The sequence below is a fragment of the Tasmannia lanceolata genome, unplaced genomic scaffold (assembly GCF_043159265.1).
Source record: "Tasmannia lanceolata isolate RefF3 unplaced genomic scaffold, GAP_Taslan_0.1 ptg000044l, whole genome shotgun sequence".
Lineage (NCBI taxonomy): Eukaryota > Viridiplantae > Streptophyta > Magnoliopsida > Canellales > Winteraceae > Tasmannia > Tasmannia lanceolata.
The window spans coordinates 6282463-6307137 of record NW_027518721.1 but is presented as its reverse complement, the minus strand read 5'-3'; the positions used below and the strand labels follow the sequence as shown (position 1 = coordinate 6307137).

The window sequence follows — 24675 nt, the reverse complement described above, 5'->3', positions numbered from 1 at the left end:
AATCCTGCTGAATCCGCTCTTTTTTCATCTCAGTCATGTCTCTCATCCATAAACTGTGGTCTCGTTTGATCCCAACAATCAAAAGACTTTTAAAAGAAGACTACAAAAAAAATTATATTCTTGGAACTGAAAAAAAAATCTGTTTACTGACCTCCCAGATGATAAATTTGAAAGTTTATGATGCTCTGAAAATTCGAAAATAACTGACTAATAAATGTACACACAAACAAATTCTCGTAGAAGCCACCATCAACAGCAACAAGCTCTCGGTAGTGTTCCAATGCTTACGAAGAACTTATACACAGTCAAAATTTAAACGACTACCCAAGAATTCTGATATGAAAATCATGGAAAATACGCCACGCATATCTACAGAACTTCATATTAACATAGTCAGAATCAGGCTGAACTTGTTCTTCGTAGCTGATACTTTGGCTCTGGCGGTGGTGCAGAACGCAACATCGTCTCCAGCTCCTGCAAAAGAGAAGAATATATTGAATCGGAGGGTTTCTAGGCCATTCAAAAAAAAGAAGAAAAGAGAGAATATATTAAATCATGTTTTTCTTATGAGGGGGGCTTTTGCAACAATGCAAGTCTTCTACTCACTATAATAACCAAAGTAATGAGCAGTTGTATTTGAATCAACTTAGAAGGTAATGGGTTTCTTTTTCTTCTTTTTTTCCAATCAAAATTAAAGAAACATGCAATCCATGCTTGAACAGGTCCTTATTTATCTCTTAGCTGAAGCCCAAAAAAAAAAAACAATACTAACCAGCAAAGTTCCAATAGCAACTACTTATTAGTAACAAATCTTTTCAGCATACAACAAATAAACAATAGGTCACTGTAGGGAATGAGAGGATGCCGAATGTAAAATGACATACAATAGCAACAAAACCCTCGTAAAATGACATACAATAGCAACAATACCCTTTGTTCATTAAGGTATACTCTCCTGAAAGTTACTGTTTTCTCCATTAGGAGCAATACAGCCAACGATGCAAAAGAAGTAGACAAACATGACAAAAGCAGTGATGAAGCCTTAAATTTTGAAGAGATTAAAGAAATAACAGAAACTAGATCAGAGAAATTAAAAGCAGCAATGGATCAGCAATCACAGTTAACAAGCAATGACAAAGATAAGATGAGCTTATCCAATTGGATGACCAAAACAGCATCCACCTTGCCGCTCGATTTCACATGGGGTACACCAGGGAGGCCTTCAAATGACATCAAACAAGGATCAAGCAAATCATTTCTGATCACAAGAAGATTTTCAAAAACCTGCTAAGTCCTTATCTGCTTAATGTTGGGTACCTAAGTACCTAACCAATATGTCAAAAGCTCCAGAGCTATGGAACACATTAGGTTGGACCCTTTAAACCTGTCCCATACCAGGTTATGTCCCACTTAGTCCCATACCTAGGCAGGCCCCCACTTAGAACCGTAACATTCCACCATGCTTCTGCATCCGTCGTGGCCCTCTCTATGGTAACTTCACTATGACAACTTTCACTCAAGCTTATTTACCAGGTAGCCCTTGCTCAATAGTCGTCTCCACAGGTTGCCCCTTCTATGACTCGAACAAGTGATCTAGTGGCTGCTTTGATACCAAATGTTAGGTACCTAACCAATACGCCAAAAGCTATGGAACACATTAGGTTAGGTTCTTTAAACATCTTCCATACCAGGCTGGGTCCCACATAGTCTCATACCTAGGCAGGCCCTCACTTAAGACCCTAGCATTCCACCATGCTTCCGTATCTTCCGTCCTTGGCGGCCCACTCTTTGGCGGCTTTCACTCTTTGTCCTCTCCGCAGGCAGCTCCTTCCGTGACTCGAACACGTGATGTGGTGGCTGCTCTGATGCTAAATGTTAGGTACCTAACCAATACACCAAAGCTCCAGAGCTGATGGAACGTGTTAGGCTAGGCCCTTTAAACCTATCTCATACTAGGTTGGGTCCCACCTAGTCCAGTACCTAGGTAGGCCCCCACTATAACACTTAACAATGCGTTTGCATAATAAAAATGCAACAAAAAAGGAGACTTAAGAAACAAAAAGGATCAACTGAATCAGATTCTTGTACGAAACATGGTTAGTCAATTTTTTTTTTTTTAAATCGAAATGAAGCTTAAAACTATGAACAGATCCTTTAGGAGAAGATTCCCCTAATATCATGGTTTTGTAAGCGATTACTTCAAAACTAATAAGGTTTCAAAGCAATGAGATGGGGGAAATAGTACCAAAATTAGTGAGCCACACAGTGGCCGGCTCTCTAAAATGCATTGAGGAAGAGACTCAACATGTAATGGTGATACTCTGCGCCAAATTCTCAAGGTTTTAAACAAATAGGTGGGGAACATGATTATATCACCCCTTCTGAACATTTCAATTTCGTAGTGAGGTTCCTTAAGTTCCCACCGAGTAACATAAATTGAGTGCAGTTTTGGGTAGCTAGATAGATAATAGCTATTAAAGAGGCCAAGGCCATTCACGGATACATTGTCAGATGAGTAGTTGATGACTGATTAACACAAGCACAAGTCTAGTATATGCCTATGCAGTTTACTTTGCAAGACCTGCCTCCTTGATATAAAGGCAGTTTCGGTAACTTCAAGTCTTCAATCCTCTCAAGGCTAATATAGCTTGTGCATTATTCAGTGGTTATTCTTTTCTTTTTTTTATCTCGGTGATGCAGATGATATTATGATTTATTTCCGTATTATTTAGTTTCTAGTATTTTTATTTCCATGTTATTAGTTTCTAGGATTTTATTTTCTTTGTTATTTAGAATTAGGAAAGTTAATTATTTTCCATGGAATTTTATTTCCATCCCATTGCCTATATATAGGCCTCATTGTATTAGGAATAAAAAAAAGTTTGGATGATTAATTGAATTGATTGAGATTTCTCTCCTTAATTCTCCTTTCTAGTTCTCTTCTACCCTCTTCTCTTCTCCCCTAATTCCTCTTCTCTTCTTCCCCTATTCTTCGTCTATTCTTCTCCTTCCATTCTCTTCTTCTGCTATTCTTCTTCTACTTCTCCCTAAATTCTTCTCTTCTACTTCTAATCTTCTCTTCTTCTTCTTTCTCCTCTTTCTTCTATTTCCCTTCCCGGTTCTACATCACTCGGTAAGCCAAAGGCCTTCTTAGAACATTCATTGATCTTGTGAGAACTTTTACGGTTGCATGCCTTCTTTTATCAATGAAAAACATTCATTTTCATTGAGACTTCATAAATCAAATTTAAAAAGAATAGTCAGCTAAAATTAGGGCATCTCCAATATTCATATATCATTATATCTAAGACATAAGGAAACTGTAAAAATATCACTAATTGGAGTCGACCATCATTGCCTCACTGACAATCTCTTAGCTAAACTCGGTAAAGCTAAAACCAACCCCATGGAAAGCTACGAAAAGTACAAGCAGATTTCACAAGTAGCACATCTAATTCAAAAGTATTACCAAATTCGGTACATGTGGCATAATTTTTCACAGTAGAATAATAATTAGTTTAAGAGAGAAAGACTATCCAGCATGAACAAGGTAGTGCACCTGCAAATTTAATCTGTAAATGAATACTAGACATAAGCAGTTGAAGTATTTGTCACAGATCTGCTATTTTTAAAGCTCAAAAATGAAATTTCCATGGAATTCCACTCTTATGCTGGGGATCTTTTAAGGATCCATGTAGGGGGACATCTTTTTTTTCTTTTTTTCTTTTTTTTGAAATAGCATGTAGGGGGACATCTTGTCCCCTGATCTATCTTTTATTTTAATAAGATCGTTACCTTTTCAAAAAAAAATATTGAGAGCTTGTCTTTTGGGAAGAATCCTTTGACATACTTCCCGATTGGCGTTAAAGACTCCAATAAGATGCAAGTGTTGGCCCCTTAAGTGGGCCATCGAGGTGCCTTTGACATTCTTCCTGAAATGGATCTTGGATCTACATGTAAGTGAAAATCTAATGACGAAAAAAGTGCAAACCCATGCTCTGCTAAAGTTGGCAGTAATAGGTGGCATCTGTTTAGTCCCTCAATACGTCCATGGGCATTAGTTTATCTAAGATTTCTATTTCCTAGGCATATTTTAGTTTTATAACTTAAAAATAAGGGGAAAAAACTTACGGTATCCAATATGGTTGGAAGTGAAATTTATAGGTTCCCAATACTCCCAATCATTGGCAAATTTAATCCTCAGTCACGCGAAGCAGTTTCAAGTGGAAGCAAAGCAAAGCAGAGCAGAGCATGGAAGTGGCAACTATAAGTAGAAATAACAAATAAGTCATTTGACTTATATCCAAATATCTCCGTGTTATCGCTCAGTGTGGTCCCTCCCATATGGTTCCATTTTGGTTGGTTTGCTACACGCTTGTCCGAAGCCACACATTTTAACACAGCATTTACAGCAAACAACAAGGTTCCCAACCAGGCTGAAGAATTTTCATCCATCAATATCATTTTGAATGCCCATGTGGGAGGGGAATCAACATATGTCAGCTACAAAATGCCAACTATATCATGACACATAACCAAGTTCCTCCAATTTTTTAACCACATTTTCTCTTATTATTCCTATTCCAAAACCTTTGCTGCAACATGATATCTATGACCGCATAAGGTAGTGCATCAGTGTTCACTTAAGCCATAGGTTTGCAAGTATACAGCACATGCATCCACTATATGAATAGCTTCAAATAGAGCCCATTATATATAGGCAAGTATATAGCACATGTGTCGCTGTATGACTAGCTTCAAATAGAGCAGTCCACTATATGACTAGCCTCAAATAGAGCCCATTATATATGGGTACTAAACTTGTATCCCTAATGCATATAAAGTTATAAATCTACGAAGATCTTTAAGAGAGAGAGAGAGAGAGAGAGAGGTTGAAATGACAACTTCCAATATACAATGCAGGAATAGAGCCATCCAACCGACTACCAATCTAATGCTGAAAATTCTACTAGCGTTATGAAGTACTAGAGGCCTCACAGTAATGCAATATGGTAATGTGAAGAGCAGACTAAAGCCAAACCAATGGAAATGCAAGGTGGCAAATTTGGAGCATGGAAGCTGGATTTGACACTGAAGGTGGAGGATCTGCTGCGAAAGCACGAATTCATGGGCCCAGAACTGATTCATGCAGGAGTGCATTGCTCCCTCCCATGGAAACACAATCCCATCCCTCTCAAGAACATGGTCCATCCAACATGATCTTAATATGGATATCAATACTAAATTATCATCCAATATCTTATAACAAGTACATCATGTATGGCTTGCCAAATTCTGAGGAACCAATACGAGACGAGTGTACTATTGAGCCCTTATTAAGGGCACGTCTGGCTACCAGGAATTTGGTTTCGTGACAAATCGGAAGTATCCAAGTGGAGATGAGGTAAAAATCTAGAAACGAAATCCAGAAACTGATGGCTTCTGGATTTTGTTTCCAGAATTTTAGCTCATCTCCACTTGGATACTTTCAATTTGTCATGAAACCAAATTCCTGGTAGCCAGACGTGCCCTAAAAGTCAGAGGTGTACTAGCCCACATTGGTCGTATCAGACCCATACGATTGTATCAACAGATTGGCACGGCCCTTTATTGGATCATGTTTCCATTCATTTTTTTTTCCTACGTTAATTATTTCAAGCTGATTTTTCCTTAAGAAAGAGTGGTGTGACTATTATTTACTATTCTAGAATCAAATCAAGCATATAAAAGGAATTGAAATGATAATGAATGGATTGAACCTAGATAGGGATTTTCTTCAATGTTTATTGTTTATATTTTATATCAATGTTACCTCAAACATGGGTCTCACTAGTATGGGGTATGAGAATGGGTACACACAGTGTTTTCAAAGGCATTTGAGGCATATGACACAAGACAAAGCAAACCCAAAATGCCTCAAGGCGAAAAAGGCATATGTGTCACAACGCGAGCTGCTCTGAAGCATGCGCTTCAAGTCGGAGACGTACACCTCACACGACTCTTCTTTGTAACTTCTTGTTTGGAGACGTAAACCTCACATGACTTCTTGTTTGGAACTTCTTGTTTGGAGACGTACACCTCACATGACTTCTTGTTTGGAACTTCTTGTTTTCTTGATATCTCTCTTACCGTTCAACAGAATGACTTCCGGGGATTTCTATCATCAAAACAAATCTATGGTGGTGGAGAATTTTGTGATTAAGCACTCTTTCGAAGAGTTAGTAGAAAACCCTAATTTCATGAGTTTCCCTTTTCTACATCCATTCAAACGATCCCCCCCCCCCCCCCCCCCCAATTTGTTGTTTACAGAGTGGTTTCCATTATTTCGAGTGTAGGAAGGCCGAGAAGAAGGATTTTGCGTGGAGGTATGCAAAAGAATAAGTGGGGAGCAACATCGGGATTAGATTTTTGTGTATTTTGTGATCAACAGCATGAGAGATATAAACTGCCTCAAACGTCATTTGGCGGGGATGCACCACGGAATAAAATCGTGCAAAAAGTGCCCACTTGAAGTTCAATAACCATGTAAAAAATGCATTGAAGGATTTTGAAACAGAAAAAAGAAAAAGAAAAAATGAACTTTTCTAATGGACATTGGACAGGGTAAGGGACCCAACTAGTTATAGTACTAGTGAAAGCATTGATAGTGGAAGTCTCATGGGTGGTGGTGCTTCTCAACCACATAGGCTGAGGAGTCCCATTGAATTTGTCTTGACAAACCTCCAGACGCAATGTTTATAAAAAGATGTGGATATCTGTCTATACAAATGCACTTCCTTTTCATGTTGTGAATAGCTCATATCTTGTGCCTATATGAGGCGATTGCGGCATTTGGGGTTGGATTTAAGTCCCCTTTCTATGCATGAGATTAGGAAATGGATCCCCAAGGAGGAAGTTAAAAACAAAAAATGACATGATAGAAGACCACAAAAAGGCATGGGAAAAATACAGGTTTAAAGTTTCTCTGCTAGTATATTAGGGGTTTGGGCAACCCTAAGAAGAAGGCGGCTAGTGATATACAAACTTACATTTTCTCAATTCAAGAGACGGAAATGGGATCTTTGTGTATCATTTTGCGTGTCTTGCTGTAATGGGTGAGTCTGAGGGTATTGCGGTGGTGGTGATGGTGGGCGAAGTTTTGTTCATCTTTGGAGGAAGAACTTATTCGAGAGTTTTTACGATTTTGGTTCGTCTACGGCTTTGGTCTGATAATTCAATTTGGATTTTCTATGGGGTTTATGGACCTAACATCCCTGTTCGCCGGGCTATTATTTGGGCGCAACTTGATTCTGTTCATGGTCATTGGCAGGATCCTTGTTGCATTGACGGTGACTTCAATGTTACTAGGTTCATGGGAGAAGGACATGCCATGTCTTTATCTCCAATTGCATGGAAACATCTTTTGAGTTTGTGGGTAGAAATTCTCTGATCGATCTGCCACTTGTTGGGGCTCCTTTTACGTTGGTTGGCAATCATGGATTACAGAGGAGCAAACTTGATCGTTCTCTGCTTTGTTTCACGCAGAGTTCATTACGCCATGACTCCATGCAGCTGGCTTTGCAAAATGAAAATCCAAGGGTAGGCCCGAGTACTATTCTAACGGCAACTAATGAGGAGGTAAAAATTAGGTTCCTAACAAGTTTTAATCTTTTGAAAACTTCTAACCCAATTTTAAAGATTAAGAGATCAAGAATGAAAATTAAGCACACAAGTTAAAGCCTAAGTGCAATGCAAATATAGAGCAAGAGATAAGAGTGAATGCACCCGAGATTTAAAGTGGTTTGGTCCTCAAAATGCGAAGCCTACTCCACTCCACCAACCAAACCCGTTGATGGCTTCACTATTTGATCTTCTTAACTTCGGCGAAGATCGGTGCCGATTACAATTCCAATTGCCTTTAACCTTGATGGCAATCCTCACCACGGAGAGTGGGCTCCGCTTCTCCGAACACTCTCCCGAATACAATCGTCTTGATAAAGAAAGAAACAAACAAAAAATCCCTCACAAGGGTCTACAAGGTTTGTAGAAGATGTACAAATTTGAGCCTAATGATCCAAATCCTAAATCTAGAGAATGAAAGGCATAAATAAGCTTGATTCACTCTTAGGATGTTCAAATAGAGTTTTAGAGTGTTAGGATTCATTGTTGGGAAGATTAGAATACCAATATATATAGAAAAACCAAAATATGACCGTTTGAGGGGCATAGTGGTAAATCTGGCAAAATCCCCAACGGCTACAAGTTCTTCCCGAAATAGTGGTCTCGGAGTTCCGGAAATACAAACAGAAGTTGGAAAAATGCTACTGGACCAAATCTCGGAGCTCCGAGGAATTTCTCGGAGTTCCGAGCTCAGAGATCCGAGAATTCTCTCGGAGTTCCAACAAGCCTATTTTCCAGCAGATTTTCAATTCATGTTTCTTATTCATTTGGGCTTCCAACTCTACACCAAGTTGGGATTGTTATGAGGGTTCCAAAGTGTTGGAACACCACAAGGACAATCTCTTTAAACATTTAGGATGTGTGAGATTAACTTTATTTATGCCTCAAAACATCTAAACTAGGATTGGATCTTTACATTCTAAAAAGACTTCGATCTTCAATTGCGATGCTTCAAGTCTTCATGCGTCTTGGATCTCCGTTGTCTTGGCCTTACGAATGTGGTCCAATGAGAGCTTCTTGGCCCAATCCAAGCAATCTTGTCTTTACACAATCATGATCTACAACTTAGACAATCAAAGTCAAACACATTAGTGATATAAAATCACTTGTGTATTGGAATCATCAAAAGAAGATGGGAATGCCAAGGTGGGAACCATTGGGCTTACAATCTCCCCATTTTTTATGATGACAAGCACAAGAGATTTTCCAATAAAAGCACACATATATTTCCTTACACTAGATTTCTCTCCCCCTTTGGCATCAATCAAAAAGATGGGGTAAAAGGAAATCAAAGGGATGAAATTTACAATTTTAAGCTCCCCCTTTTTCAAGGAAAAAGACAAGCATAGAACTCCCCCTACTGGGAAAACAAATGCAATACAAGAGGGGATTTTAAAATTCAAAGATAAAGATATACAAATAATTAATTGCAAGCCCCTAATCTAAAAACACATATGAAGAGAATCATATGGGGGCTTTGGGAACCCAAGATTTCTTGGTTCCACCACAATCCCTAATCTTAGATGCACATTGGAATTGGTAGTGACCATTGATTCCATAATAATGGCATCTAACATGAGGGTTAGATAGACTAGTCCTATCATAAAATACATGATTACGTCTATGACTAGCCTTCTTCAAGATTAGGTCAATAATTTTATCACCATTTAGAAATCCATGGAGACATAATCTTAACCTTTCATTTTCATTATGAAGATGAGTTATTTGATTTAAAAAACCATTAGAATCATCTTTATAAGATTTGGAAGAGCTTGCCACATTTTGGAGTTTAGCAATTTGGCAAGATTTCTCATCCAAACAATCCTTAAGGGTTTCAATCTCAAGTTTAAAATTTTCAATTTTTACTTTAGCTTGAGATTTGGAAGAAGAAGATTCATTTTTCAAAACATCAAGTTCATTTTCTAATTTTGAAATAGATTTTTTAAGAACTTTATTTTTTGAAATTTGAGAATGCAAGGTAATGCACAATTCATCATAAGATATGTTTCCACTATCACTACTTGATGAATTACAAGAGGGGTTAGAATTTACCTCATTTTCATGGGTGAGTGCCATGAAGCAAAGATCATCCTTATTAGTTTCCCCTTCACTTGAGCTTTTGCCTGACGTGCTTGACGCATCCCACGCGGCAACGAGACCCTTGTTCTTCTTCCAATCCTTCTTCTTTCCCTTGTACTTCGAGGAAGATGACTTGAGAAGTAGACACTCCGGTCATTTGTGTCCCGTCTTCTTGCAATTGTAACACCTTATTCCTCCTTCTACTTCACTTTCTTCTCTCTTCTTCTTTTTATCCTTTTTATGTTTCTTTCTCCATAAGCTTTTAAATTTTCTTAAAGCTTCTTCTTCATCACTATCCGTCTCACTTGAGGAAGATGAGTCCGCTTTCACCTTGAGTGCTACGGATCTACTCTCTTTTTCTTTCTCTTTTGGCTTCTTCTCCTCTTGTCGGCTAGTGAGGAGCATCTCATGAGTGATAAGAGATCCTACAAGCTCCTCCATAGTTAGCGTCTTAAGATCCTTTGATTCTTGTATGGCGGTGACCTTTGGATCCCAATATGGAGGAAGTGACCTAAGCAACTTACTCACAAGCTCATCAGTAGGATAAGATTTACCAAGATTAGCTAATTCATTAGATATTTTAGAAAATCGGGTATACATTTCGGAAATACTTTCATTTTGACCCATTCTAAACATTTCATATTTGCTCTTTAACAAGTTTATTTTGGAATCCTTGACTTGTAATGTTCCCTCATGGGTAACGGCAAGAGTATCCCCAATAACCTTGGCGGAATAAAAAAGAGCTACTCTATTAAACTCCTCCGTAGATAAGGCGCAAAACAAAGAGTTTATAGCTTTGTAATTTAAATTTAGATGTCTTTTTTCTACAACATTCCATTCTTCAAATGGCTTGGAAGGCAAAGTGTATCCATTTTCAACAATATGCCAAAGCTCTACATCTATCGAAAGAAGATAGATGTGCATCCTTGTCTTCCAATGTCCATAGTTGGACCCATCAAAGAAAGGAGGTCTAGTTGTGGAATGGCCCTCCGGAAGTCCGGTTCCATTTATGTTTGCCATTTCACAATTAGAAAGTTGCCAAAGATCTTATGATCTTTTCCTTGTTTAAAATTAAAAAAAAAATTTACCAAAGATTTTAAGAAAAGAAAATCTTTTAAGAGCCAAAGCTTTGATACCAAGTGAAAATCCAAGGGTAGGCCCGAGTACTATTCTAACGGCAACTAATGAGGAGGTAAAAATTAGGTTCCTAACAAGTTTTAATCTTTTGAAAACTTCTAACCCAATTTTGAAGATTAAGAGATCAAGAATAAAAATTAAGCACACAAGTTAAATCCTAAGTGCAATGCAAATATAGAGCAAGAGATAAGAGAGAGTACACCCGAGATTTAAAGTGGTTCGGTTCTCAAAATGCGAGGCCTACTCCACTCCACCAACCAAACCCGTTGATGGCTTCACTATTTGATCTTCTTAACTTCGGCGAAGATCGGTGCCGATTACAATTCCAATTGCCTTTAACCTTGGTGGCAATCCTCACCACGGAGAGTGGGCTCCGCTTCTCCGAACACTCGCCCGAATACAATCGTCTTGATAAAGAAAGAAACAAACAAAAAATCCCTCACAAGGGTCTACAAGGTTTGTAGAAGATGTACAAATTTGAGCCTAATGATCAAAATCCTAAATCTAGAGAATGAGAGGCATAAACAAGCTTGATTCACTCTTAGGATGTTCAAATAGAGTTTTAGAGTGTTAGGATTCATTGTTGGGAAGATTAGAATACCAATATATATAGAAAAACCAAAATATGACCGTTTGAGGGGCATAGTGGTAAATCTGGCAAAATCCCCAACGGCGATAATTTCTTCCCGAAATAGTGGTCTCGGAGTTCCGAAAGATTTTCTCGAAGTTCCGAGAATTTCTCTCGGAGTTCCGGGAATACAAACAGAAGTTGGAAAAATGCTACTGGACCAAATCTCGGAGTTCCGAGCTCGGAGCGCCGAGAATTCTCTCGGAGTTTCGAGAAGCCTATTTTCCAGCAGATTTTCAATTCATGTTTCTTATTCATTTGGGCTTCCAACTCTACACCAAGTTGGGATTGTTATGAGGGTTCCAAAGTGTTGGAACACCACAAGGACAATCTCTTTAAACATTTAGGGTGTGTGAGATTAACTTTATTTATGCCTCAAAACATCTAAACTAGGATTGGATCTTTACATTCTAAAACGACTTCGATCTTCAATTGCGATGCTTCAAGTCTTCATGCGTCTTGGATCTCCGTTGTCTTGGCCTTACGAATGTGGTCCAATGAGAGCTTCTTGGCCTCAATCCAAGCAATCTTGTCTTTACACAATCATGATCTACAACTTAGATAATCAAACACATTAGTGATATAAAATCACTTGTGTATTGGAATCATCAAAAGAAGATGGGAATGCCAAGGTGGGAACCATTGAGCTTACACAAAAGCCCACTTCAGATCACTGCCCTATTCTCTTCGACCCTAAGGTGGGTTCTTGATGCCCTTCGCCCTTGCAATTCGAGCTATCCTAGTTGGAGGAACTAAAGCTTCATGTGCGTATGAATCGTATGCAAACTCCGCTTCTGATGGAGCTATATCCCATTTTTTGGTCTTTCGCACACCTTACTTCGCAACAAATTCTCAAGTCTTCGGTTGACAACCTCCGTTTGGATATCAGTGTGGCGATGGTAAGCACTACTATATTGAAGATTAGTGCCCAACAATTTCCATATTGTCCTCCAAAAATGGCTCAAGAACTTCGTGTATCAATCCAAAGTGATTATATTTGGAATGCCATGTAATTTCACCACTTCTATAAAGGATAAGTTGGACAGTTGGGATGCATCCAAATTTTTAAGCAAGGAATAAAATAAGCCATTTTCAGAAAACTTAAGACGTGGTTCACCACACTTAGAGCATTTGAAAGTGGGGCGAGAAGGGTCATGATGCTTGGTCGTTCTTGCATTACCAAAGCCAGTTGTCTAGTTGAAACCAGAATTTTGATTTTTCAACGATTGGTGTCTTTGACTAGTTTCAGCATTTTGTCACAAACGTCCACCCTCTGCTCAAATATTTTGGTTCCAGCCCTAAATGGATTGCTTTGTTGTTATTTTTTCAACTGATATTTCTCTTTGATAAGCACTTTGTAACAGCCCATAAGAGCTGAAAAGTAAGAACATCTTGAATGCAGTATCGAAGACCACCAAGATACTGCAACACCAACTGATCTTAGCTTCCGAGTTCTAGATCTAAAATTTAGTCATAGAAGCACATATTTTACATCAATAATGTTAGTGAATAGTGTACTTTTCTTGTATATGTGATGCATAAGTCAAAAGTAGTGTCCATATGGATTCCCTCTTTGTGGGACAATCTTCCAACCTATGATACCCGGATACTTAACAAGATCCAATGTATTGTGTCAGACACACGATACCAGTGTTTAAAACTCGGACTCAGAGAAGGGATCAGCCACAGTAAAAGGGAGTCAACTGGGCGAGTCAATGATTGACGCGTTCACATTTTCATTAAGCAGGGCGAATCAAAGGAGTTTTAATTGACTAGGTAGGGAAAAATTCGGGCTCGTATGAACTAAGCCATGGTAACAGGAAGTCGACTCTCCCAAGTTGGCGACTGATGCGAGGAGTTTTTAAACAGTGCACGATACAATGCTTATACACATACCGGATACTTCATGGATACTATTGCTATTTGTTCCATCTTCTAAGTTAAATACACTAAAGTTTTATGGGATTTTATTCATACGGGTTTGGGAGAGGTCTCCTCGTTCTCTTGTTTATGGAGGTCTTTTGTTGTCTCAACTTGTTTCCCAGTATTTAGAGTTTTTGGTTAATATCTAAGATCTGTGGACACAGGTTCCTGTCGGACTATCGACACGGATATGAGGTGTCTGGCACGACAACCTATAAAAACCTAGAAACAGGACATGCTCATACATGTGCATATATATATAAAATTACTGATTACTAAATATAATTTTCAATAGGAGAAATACGGTATTCATTGAACAAACTAATAAATTTTATGATTAAACATCTATAATTCTCAAAGAAACATAACATAATCAAATAACAGTGCATTAATCAATATAATCTAGTTATCTTCAGTCTCCAATATGCATCGAGAATGAAAGACCAATAGGACACAATAAATATAATATCGTAAGAAGTGCTTGTTTAGTGTTTTAGGTTTAGGGGAGGAGGATAACAAAAAATATTAGTTAAAGAAGAGTTAAGGACAAAAGAGGAAGGATAAACTATATTCAATAATAAACTGTATTTCTTTTGACACTTCTACTAGTACATTTATAAGAGTTGAAAGGACTGTCAATATGTGTCGATATGCTTGTCAATGTCGACATGTGTTGACAAGTGTGTCAGCGTCAGCAGTAAATTCAAAGTGCTGGCTAAATCATAGCCTAATATTTCTATATGGATTACAAACTTTTATGTTTTATTAATATATTACATGTTGGGGAAAAAAATATACATGTTCGATCACTTATATCATGGTATGGGATACCCATATTCGTATCCGTGTCCTAAAATGTGGAAAATGCCAAGTTGTATCTCCATTCTTGTCTCAACATCCATATATGTACCGATATTTGGGTATCATAGCTCCCAACCCTAAACTGCTAAAAAAACTATGGTTCCTACATTCCACTACCACTCTTTCCTAGTTTCTATGTCATAAGAGAGTACACCAAACAATGAAATGTGTAGGAATGTTGTCCAGACACATTTTAGATCATTCATATAATAGATGTAATCGTGTGAATATTTGCCAATGAAAATCAGTCTCCAAACTGAGACATGAATGTAGGAAATGGATGAGGAAACGTCTAATTTACAACACTTGATAAGTGTTAAAGTAGTTAACTTTGTGTGAAATGGTAGAAGAAATTGGAAGCGAGAAACTTAGACATTCCAGAAGGGAAATAGTCAAATAGGTCTTAGTCAAATAGGTCTTGACGTAACTAGGCCTAAAGTCCAAATCATGCATAGAAGATGTTAGAGAGAGAATGAGAGAAAGGGTTTGTGTAAGTTAGGGATGTCTCCCCCTTACACATGTATTTATAATAACAAGAGGATAGTACAAAGACAGTTATGCCCTTAGGCATTCTACATATTCTAACACTCCCTCTCAAGCTAGAAATTTTTTTTTTTTTTGAAAGATGACATATTTCGTTGATATTAGAATTACAGTGGGGACCAGCAGTCCCGCCCTGTATTACAAAATATCAAATTGGTGGGGCATACCCTTGACCAGGAAAGTAAGACAAGAAAAACAAAGCGAAATACAGTAACTTTTCTCCCTTCTTCCTTTACAACCTAAGACACAACCACTAGGTATTCCACACCTGCTCTTACTACAAAGCCTCCGGTGAAAAATCGTAAAGTAGAAAGATCCAGATAAATATCCAGTCTTAGCGAAAGAACTAGATTGTAAAGGAAAGTATATATCATACATTCCAAGCTTGTTACAAATATCACTCAACTTAGCTTTGCTTAAAGGCTTTGTAAGCATATCTGCCAGCTGATATACGAATCGAGTGAAGACTGTGGAAATCTCTCCTCTCTAGATTCTCTAACGAATAAAATGGCAGTTCACCTCAATGTGCTTCATTCGTTCATGGAAAACCGGATTGATAGCAATATGTATGGCAGCCTTGTTATCACAATAAAACCTAGGAGGGGAGGAGGGAAAAATACCAATCTCAGACAATAGTGAGCGCAGCCAGATAAGCTTTGTACTCGTATGTGCCATGACCCTATATTTAGCTTCAGCACTGGACTTGGCTATGACGTCTTGTTTCTTGCTTCGCCATGACACCAAGTTCCCTCCTACAAAGGTACAGTATCCAGTAGTCAACCTCCCATCTGCTGGAGATCCTGCGCAATCTGCATAAAAAAAACCTTCAATTCTCATATGATCATGCCTCTTAAACAACAAGCCTCTTCCTGGAGCACCCTTCAAGTACTTGAGAATCTGGATTACTGCAGCCCAATGAGAGGTACGTGGAGAGCTCATGTATAAACTAACTACCCCTATAGCATACGAAATGTCTGGACGAGTAATTGTAAGGTATATGAGCTTCCCAACCAATCTCCTATATCTGTCAGGGTCATCCAACAAGTCCCCATCTTTAGGAATAAGCTTCACAACATGATACATGGGTGCAGATGCAAGTTTCGCTCCAAGATTTCCTGTCTCTTCTAATAAATCCAGCACACTTCCTATGTGATAGAGAGAGGCCATGCACTGGGCCACCCTTTTTATACTTCCTCTGTGATAGAGAGAGGCCTCGAGAAGAACGTGTCACCTCTATCCCAAGAAAGCACCTTACGCAACCCAGATCGTTAGTAGAGAATTCTTTCCGCAAGAATGCCTTAAATTTCTATATACCCCCTGAATTATTGCCGGTGATAATAATATCGTCCGCATACATTACCAAAAATATACAACCATATGCAGATTGATGACTGAAAACTAAATGGTCAACAGTACATTGTTTCATTTCAAAACGCATGGCTGCTTCACTGAATCTTCCAAACCACACTCTTGGAGATTGTTTTAAACCATAAAGAGACTTTCTCAGGCGACAAACAAAGGAGGATATCTCCCCCTGAGCAACATACCCAGGAGGTTGCTCCATGTAAACCTCCTCAGTGAAGTCATCATGGAGAAAGGCATTCTTCACATCGAGCTGATAAAGAGGTCAAGCATGATTTAATGCCAGCACTCGAACAGAAGGAATCTTCGCAACAGGTGAGAATGTCTTAGTGTAATCAACGCCAAAGGTTTGAGTATAGCCTTTGGCGACGAGGCGTGCTTTCAAACGCTCAACAGTCCCATCTAGCTGATACTTAACAGAGAACACACATCGACATCTAACAGGGCGAGCACCAGAAGGCAGAGGAACTAAATCCCAAGTCTGATTAGTATAAAGCGCACCCATCTCTAGATCCATGGCAGCACGCCAGCCTGGATGAGAGAGAGCTTCGGTCACAGACTGCGGTAGAGAAACAGAGGACAAGGAAGACACACAACCTTGACAAGCAGGGGTGAGATTATCATATGAAACAAAGTTAGAAATTGGGTGAGCAGTAAAGTGAGAGAGTGCGTGAAGCAATAGGGGAATCAGAAGTGAAGGAAGAGATGATACCTAGGAGGGAGAACGTTGGATCTCTGGTTGAGAAGATGAGGCTGGGAGAGGTTGTGGATGATCTGCCCGTCAATGTCGCTGGTAACACTTCATAGGAGCAGGAGGCCCCGGAGGTGGAGAAACTAAGACAAGGGCAGAGGCCGATGCAGGTACATCCACTGATGAAGATGGTGATGAATGCACAACAGGGTCCGGGAGTACCGGGATAGGAGGAGCAATCTGTGAGTCAGGAACAAGACTCTATGGTGTAAGAACCTGTGGAAAGAAGGGCTCGGACTCAAAGAAGGTCACATCAGCAGAGACAAACCATCGGTGGAGACGATGACTGTAGCAACGATAACCTTTCTGGGTATGAGAATAGCCCATAAAGACACATCGCTCCGACCAAGGGTCTAACTTATCACGACTAGGGCCGAGAAGGTGAACGAAGCAAACACACCCAAACACCCTAGGCGTGAGAGGAAAAGGATCCAGCTGATAGTGGAGAACCCCGTAGGGTGAGTCACGGTGAAGAACCGTTGAAGGAAGATGGTTAGCAAAAAAGCAGGCAGTAAGGGCAGCATCACTCCAGAAAGATTTGGTACTCGCATTTGAAAGAGCAAGGTGTGAGCCACCTCAAGTATCGGAGTTTCCTCTCAATGACACCATTCTGCTGAGAGGTGTAGGCACAAGAGGACTGATGTAGGATGCCATGAGCAAGGAGATATGTCTCAACTGCGACCTTCCAAGTTAAGTAATTGGTACCATCCAGTTTGAGAGTGGTCATCTGTGGGTATGAGCCCTCCCCAGAAGACAGATAGCTCAAAGAGGAAATAGTCGACGGTGATGGTGTGGCATGAACCGCAAGATTTGTGCCGATAGAATGATCCTCAGTGACAAGAGTCTCCATGAAGACAAAGAGATAATAAAAATAACTATCCCAAAAGTCAGCAGGAGAAAAGGAAGATAAATGAAGAGACTAGATGGGTCCAAGGGACATAGCGCGGCTCCGTGAGAGAGGAAGACAAATGTAGATTAACATAGAAAAGAGAGACGAAGCGGCGGACAAGACAAAGAAAGGTGTAGGAAGAGGATTTACACCATTAGAAGAAGGGAGACAGAAGATTTATGAAGTAAAAAAAAGTTAGGGTGGAAGGGTTCTAGGTGTAGGGGGAAAAACTATATGGTGTGAAGAGTAGGGATGGAAGGGCTTCGAATGAGGGTAAGGGTAAGGGTTGCGGGTGTGGATGGGAGAAAGAGAGAGGGTTAGATGGAGAAAGAGAGAGGCATTGTTCACGGCACTGTTCACAACACTGTTTGGAGGAAGATGGTGGCTAAGGGTGAGACGAGAGAGAGAGAGAGAGAGAGAGAGAGACGAGAGACGAGAGGGCTACAGTGCGGGGGCGTGGTGCGCAGGGTGAAGGGAGAGAACAAGTGGGAGTGGGGAGAGCTTCTCCAATGGTCCCTAGGGCATTGTAACCCTAGGCCTTTGATACCATGTTAGAGAGAAATAATGAGAGAAAGGGTTTGTATAAGTTAGGGATGTCTCCCCCTTACACATGTATTTATAATAACAAGAGGATAGTGCAAAGACAGTTATGCCCTTAGGCATTCTACATATTCTAACAGAAGAGAACTCTACAATACTTCTAGCAGTTCGCTATTTTAGCATACACTACACTAGACATATCAATCATGCCCTCTAATGTTTATTTTAAATACTAAAAAATGCCTATTTCATCAAAGCAAACGTACTAGAGAACCTCTAAAATTCAAACGCCGATAGTGTAGAACTAGTGGTACAAAAACTAACAATATAACCCTGACATTTTACACTAATCAAATACCGTCAAAGATTTGAGGATGGGGTATCTACTGAATCAAGAGGATAAATTTGTACTTCAGGTTTTTAGCTTTAGCACAACGAATCCAACAATAAAGCTACATGTTAACCATTTCAACACAAGAACTATATGATGTTTATCAAAATGAATAATCCGAAAAAAAAATCATATTCCAAGCTGCAACGTGACCATCTAGTTGATCAACTTCACAAAATCATACGTGTTCAGTAACCAGGAATTCTGAATTACCGGAAGAAAGCTCTGCCTTCAAAATTCTAAGAAAAAGTTTCTCGAACAACTTATAGGTGCTTCCCGCCTTAACTTTTACTCGTCCTTTTTATGTCAAAGAAATAAGTGGCCTACCTTAACAAATAGCTCACCCATAATCATAAATGAAATTCAAAGGGAAAAAGTTAGAAATCTGTATCATCTAAGGGCATGCAAGTTCGAGAACAATTAAGTTTTCTTAACAAGAAGGTATCTTTATGGGCATCAACCAAAATAAAAACTTTTAAGGGAAAGATGAAATTCCTACCTTCTGCTTCTTGAGCCTTTCATTCTCTTCTTCCAGGCGAGAAACCTTGTTCTCCAACTCATTCGTGTAAGCCTGTTTGTAACAAGGAATAATTTCTCAAGTCATGGAGGATAAAAAATAAAAGTAACAAGTTCCAAAGAAGTAAAATGATGACAACCCACCTGTTTCCTCGCTCGTGAGCGAGCAGCAGATTCCCTGTTCTTGATCATTCGCTTCTGCCTCCTCTCAACGGTCTTCTCAACCACAACTCCGGGGGCAACCCGTTTACACCCAGGTGTCTGTGTATCGGACAAATTGCCCATCAATGGAGACAACATAGCCATTTGATTTTCAGAATATGCACCATCCAAAAGAGGACTTGCACTAACAGACAAAGACACTGGCATTGCGTGGCCAGACATATAAGCATTCATCATATTTTGTCGCTGGTGTTGTGATTGCTGTTGCTGGTGATTCAAAGAAGGGTGCTGATACTCCAACCATTGTGAGTCTACCATTGGATTGCCACCCACATTGCCAATCCCTTGCGAAATATCTAGACTATTTAAATCCCCCACTCCCCTCTTTTTCTTCTCCGAACCATCCGAAACAACACCGGCCTTAACCAAAAAATCTTCCAATGTCATTTCTCCCAAAGTTGGCTGCCTATCATGAGCTTTTCTCTTTTCATTATTTTTGTTCTGCCCTTGTTGAATATCTTTCCACACCTCATCGACGGTCTTTTTGCTCAAACTCCGATTTAAGGTGACACTCTCCTGACGCTGCAAACTAGACGTCGAACCAAATTGGGCAGCTGGGGCAGCACTTTCAATATCTATCCCCATACCTGGGTTTCCTTCTACTGACCAAACATTCTTAAGAAGCTCATCGAGATTCATACTACTTAAGGGTTTCCCTAAATCTCCCAACTGGTTTTGTACTTCATCAAGTGTAAGGCTATACAAAGAGCTCTGCCGAGTTAGAGTCTGAAACTGGGACTGATGCCTACCACCTTGAGACCCCATTGTTTGGATTCCCATTCAACAGTTTTCACCCAAATAAACAAACACCAAAATTTCCCAACTCAAACATAAAACCCAGAACCAGAAATGAAAATCCCCAAAACTTCTAGAACGAACTAAAGGTTTTTAGTTGTTACTGATGAGTCCATCCCCAAAACTCCCCAAGCATTCAATCCCAATCAAGAGGCTCAAACGAAAAATGGAACCAAGAAACCTATAAAATATACCACAACCAATAATCCTTAAAACACTTCAAATGTGATAAAGGATTTAACTTTTATACACAGACCCCATGTCTCACAATACCACCAACTCTTAAACTACGCCAAAAGTACTCAGAATGGGCTAAAAGATTTCATCTTTAATATACAAAGACCCATTTTTACCATTAAACCTCTCAACCATAAACTAAAAACTCAAACCAGGAAAAAAAAACTACAAAGGTCCCATAGGCAAAAGATCACTTTTTAACACAGAGCAAAGAAAGAAAGAAAAGAGTTCTCACTCTAACCAAAACCAAACCCAGAACAGAAAAAAAAATACATAAAAATGTCAGCCCAGTCAACAGAATTCAAATCCCATGATAGGTCCAGATTATCTGACAACAAACAAAAACAGGCATTTTCAACCCCAAAAATATCTTTAGAAACAAAACCCACAAAAAGAAAAGAAAGAAAGAAAGAGAACCAAATAACCCAAAGCTGAAAATAACTTTCTCAGTCAATGGATTTTTTTGTGATAAAACAAAATCTCACAAACTGTTAGAGAATGACCTCTAACTACAAATAGAACAACCCATTGTACTTACATGTTTATGGATCCAATCCGAATCTTAAAAACACCCCTTTCTCATCTGTAATATCTGGAACCCAAGAATTTTTCAGGAGACCTAAGTTTCCTTCTGGTATTTATATGGACATATTCATTTTTACATGGGCCCCATGAGTATACTTTTGTCTTCCTTTCACAAACCTGTATACTTTTGTCTAAAATTTAACACAAATGGAAAGTTTACTAAGTCTTTGTATTACTGACTCTAATTAGATACCTGCTTTTAAATCTGGACCGTTCATTCAATGGGCCCCATTATGGATGCAGCATAGTACAAAAGATAGGCCAAACAAATGACGACAACTATCCGACCAGATGTTTAGGATTGTTCAATTGCTATGATTTTTGGCTATGACACATCCAAAGTGATACCCATGAGATGAATTGTCAGGATCTCTCAAGCTTGTCCCATATTAGGAATGTACTATATAAATTAAATAAAATAGAATCACTAGGTAGATAGTCGCTTCAAGATCAATGCTAATGATTAATTTTTGGTCGCCTCAAGATTAATGCTAATGATCAATTAGGACATGTATGTGTAGCTGAGGACATTGATATTGTAGAACATAGTGAGATAGGCTACAACTCGATTTTTGGGAATTTCAGTTGAGCTATTACCTTAAAATCAGATTGGGTTCGGGTTGATTTCAATTCATTTTTTAGCAAAAGCTCAACACGACACGACACAAGTTGCATCCCTATATTGAGAGAACACGTATGGGCTCAGTCACATACCTTAGGTGCATTCCATCCTTGGAATGGAGTGCTGCAAAAATAAATAGTTTAGCTTTTCTTGGCAGAACCGAGAGTCTGTTTGGATGCATGCAATATAGATGTAGAAGTAGAGGAAAATTGATTCCCGTTTCCTTACTTTTTTTCTCTCTCTTGATTTGAGAGGAAACTCAAGCAGTACAAATGAAATGGCTTGCATTACAATAGCTGGCAAAGCCTGTCACGTGAATTGTACACGACAACCAAAACGGATAGGAAATGGAAAATATATCCTTTTACTTCGATTTCCCCACTTTTTGTGCATCCAAATGGATCCTAAGTGAGACTTTGATGGATAAAGACAGATCATCCAATCAATGTGTTCACTGATGGCATTTGGCTGAGTGGAATCAACTTGTCATCACATCCACATGCCATAGCTAGGGCCTTAAAATAGGAAGGAGCCTAACAGCTCCATCTTTTAATCTTTTCATTATTAGAGGATGTACCCATGTTAGGATTGTAACCTAAGTTGAGTACAATAGTACCCTAATTTGGGTAAAAGCAAGAGGCCTTGACAATAATGGGTTCTGCCAAAATACTGACATATATGGCATTATCTTAGATGTAAGTGGTTATAGGGTTAGGGTTAGTGTGGTATAGATTAAGGAAGTATTGAGGATGTTGTCTTAATTGGGTTCTCTTTTTTTATGGGTAAGCTGGGGTTAGGTAGACCCCTACCAGTAAATTAAATAAAGAAAGATGATACAATATAAGGAACAAGACCACTGCTCAATTCTTTTTAGGGAATGTTAGAATCGGTTTACGAAGGTTAAAACTATGGTGGACAAAAATAGATTAAAAGAATGAGAGTGGTGGAGGTACAAAAGAGTATCTATGTGGATGGGATAGGGGTGCAACTCGGGTCTGGTTCAACCCGAACCTTTCAAGTTCAATCCTAAAAAAAGGTCGGGCCAGGTTCAAGTTCGAGTTCGAGTTCGAGTTCGGGTTGAGCACATGGTTCCTCAGGTCGGGACCCCCAGATCGGAATAAGGTAATACAAGACCTCTCCCATTTTCAAGGGTAATAATAATAATAAAAAAAGGTAACCTCAACATTCAATAATAAAATAAAATGTTACACTTAATACGGTACAAAAATGTCTAAACACGGACAAATTAATTCCGGCGCTTCTAGTAGTACATTTAAAAGTGTAGAAAGGAGTGCAGACAACGTGTCGTGTCTGACATAACACGTGTCAACAACAAATTCAAAGTGTCGACTAAATCGTAGATAAAAAGCAAGATTACAAGTGGATAAGGATGGCCCCATATTCAACGAATATGGGGTAAGATTACTTGGGTAAGGAAGGCCCCATATACAAAGAATCTCTAAGTGCTCCCTATTTGGCCAAACGATCAGCTAATTTGTTGGCACATCTAGGAATGACAGAAAAAGAGAGGCTCATATTTGCACATCATTTTAATCTAGTCTATGAATTGACCTAGTCTCCACTTGACCTCTCCTTTGTCCTTTGTCCTTTGTCCATGAGAAAGTGTTAGAGGAGTCACATTCAATCTCTAAAAATCCTTCCATTTGGTTCAGAAAGATATTAATAATTCAAAAGCGTGGACCTCCACTTGGACAGCATTGGTTAGGCCAATGCTCAAATGGATAATGTGTTCCTTAGTTATGCAATGTGCCATCGTTTGTAAGATTGAGAGTAATGGTCCTCCGTTTAAACATTCTACAATCTTTATATGCAATCAAATCTTCCTTCTTTTTTTTTTTAAATAGCACAATCAAATCTTCCTACACTAATGCTGTGTTCCTTTTGGATTTTGAGAATTGATTTTTAGTCCAAAACTGATTATTGAACTCAAAATTAAACCCAATTCTGGGTCTAATAATTAGTTTTCAAAATCCATAACCAATAGACTCTCTCTCTCTCTCTCTCTCACACACACACACACAATTAGCCCCATGAATAGTTCATGGAATAATTTTTCAAAATCCATAACCAATAGAGGCTAGCACCCATGGCGCAACAGTATGTCAGAAAAAGGCCAACGGTCCCACACATGCACCACAAAGCAGTGGAACTCTATCAATTGAAAAGATTGTGATTTCTATCAAGATGCACAATAACTAAGTAAAAGGGCTAGGGGCACCTTAAGATGTGACTCATTGGGCATCCTAAGATGTGACTCTTTATTCTTTAGTCATCCTAAAATGTGTGGTAAGTATCTGTTCTTTTATTTTATGTTTGAGATAAGGTTGTATGTACCCCCTCTTGTACTTCTTTTATTCATCAATAAAGTTTCAGATTCCGCCTTAGTTTCCTACATAAATCCCGGGTTAAAAATAAAACGTACTTTGTATGCCCTAACATCGTTCAGGAACACACTAAACAAAAGGAATTAGATCAGTTTTCCCTATTCTTAAAAGTGTCACTCTTCCCTTCATTTTCTTGCAATTCTGTAAATAGTTGTTAAAGTCTTATGATTCTCACTATCAAAACAAGAGAGTGCAGAGATATCATTTTTCAAACAAATGTATAATATTTTTCTAGTTACAAGATCTTTCTATTTCTAGCACTGGCTATCCATGTGCAATACAAGAGTATTATAGTATTCTAGAGACAAAAAAAGGACATACCTCTGCAAGACCATCATACCTTGAACATATTTATATTCCCAACAAGTGCACTTCCAACACAATTCCCTCAAATAACTCATCTGGCGTAGGGATGTTTATAAAGAAGCAGCAAAATATTAACTTATTCAGCTTTGAAATCTACATGTTCTATACTGATAATATTAAGTTATTAACAAGACAGCAGTTAGCTGTTGCTTTCTTGCATATTA

The 24675-nt window shown here is 38.9% G+C and overlaps 1 protein-coding gene across 2 annotated transcripts; it reads right to left on the bottom strand.

Annotated features, from left to right (window-relative positions):
• Nucleotides 1–87: 87 nt before the first annotated feature.
• LOC143863566 (ABSCISIC ACID-INSENSITIVE 5-like protein 2) lies at nt 88–21137 on the bottom strand. 2 transcript variants are annotated; one of them, XM_077374274.1, is made up of 4 exons: nt 21072–21137; nt 19424–20477; nt 19263–19334; nt 88–474 (listed from the first exon to the last, which is right to left on the bottom strand). In XM_077374274.1, exons 2-4 carry the CDS (start codon nt 20279–20281, stop codon nt 400–402), a joined length of 1005 nt encoding a protein of 334 aa, XP_077230389.1. In that variant the 5' UTR covers nt 20282–20477; nt 21072–21137; the 3' UTR covers nt 88–399. The 2 variants fall into 2 exon arrangements, with proteins under 2 accessions (XP_077230389.1, XP_077230388.1); XM_077374273.1 differs by having other exon boundaries at nt 19424–21129.
• Nucleotides 21138–24675: the final 3538 nt, after the last annotated feature.

Coding starts and splice junctions, on each gene's coding strand:
- LOC143863566 (XM_077374274.1), bottom strand. CDS start 20,281: ATGGGAATCCAAACAATGGGGTCTCAAGGTGGTAGGCATCAGTCCCAG. Junction 19,335..19,423: donor GCTCACGAGCGAGGAAACAG/GTGGGTTGTCAT, acceptor TGTTACAAACAG/GCTTACACGAATGAGTTGGA. Junction 475..19,262: donor AAAGGCTCAAGAAGCAGAAG/GTAGGAATTTCA, acceptor TCTCTTTTGCAG/GAGCTGGAGACGATGTTGCG.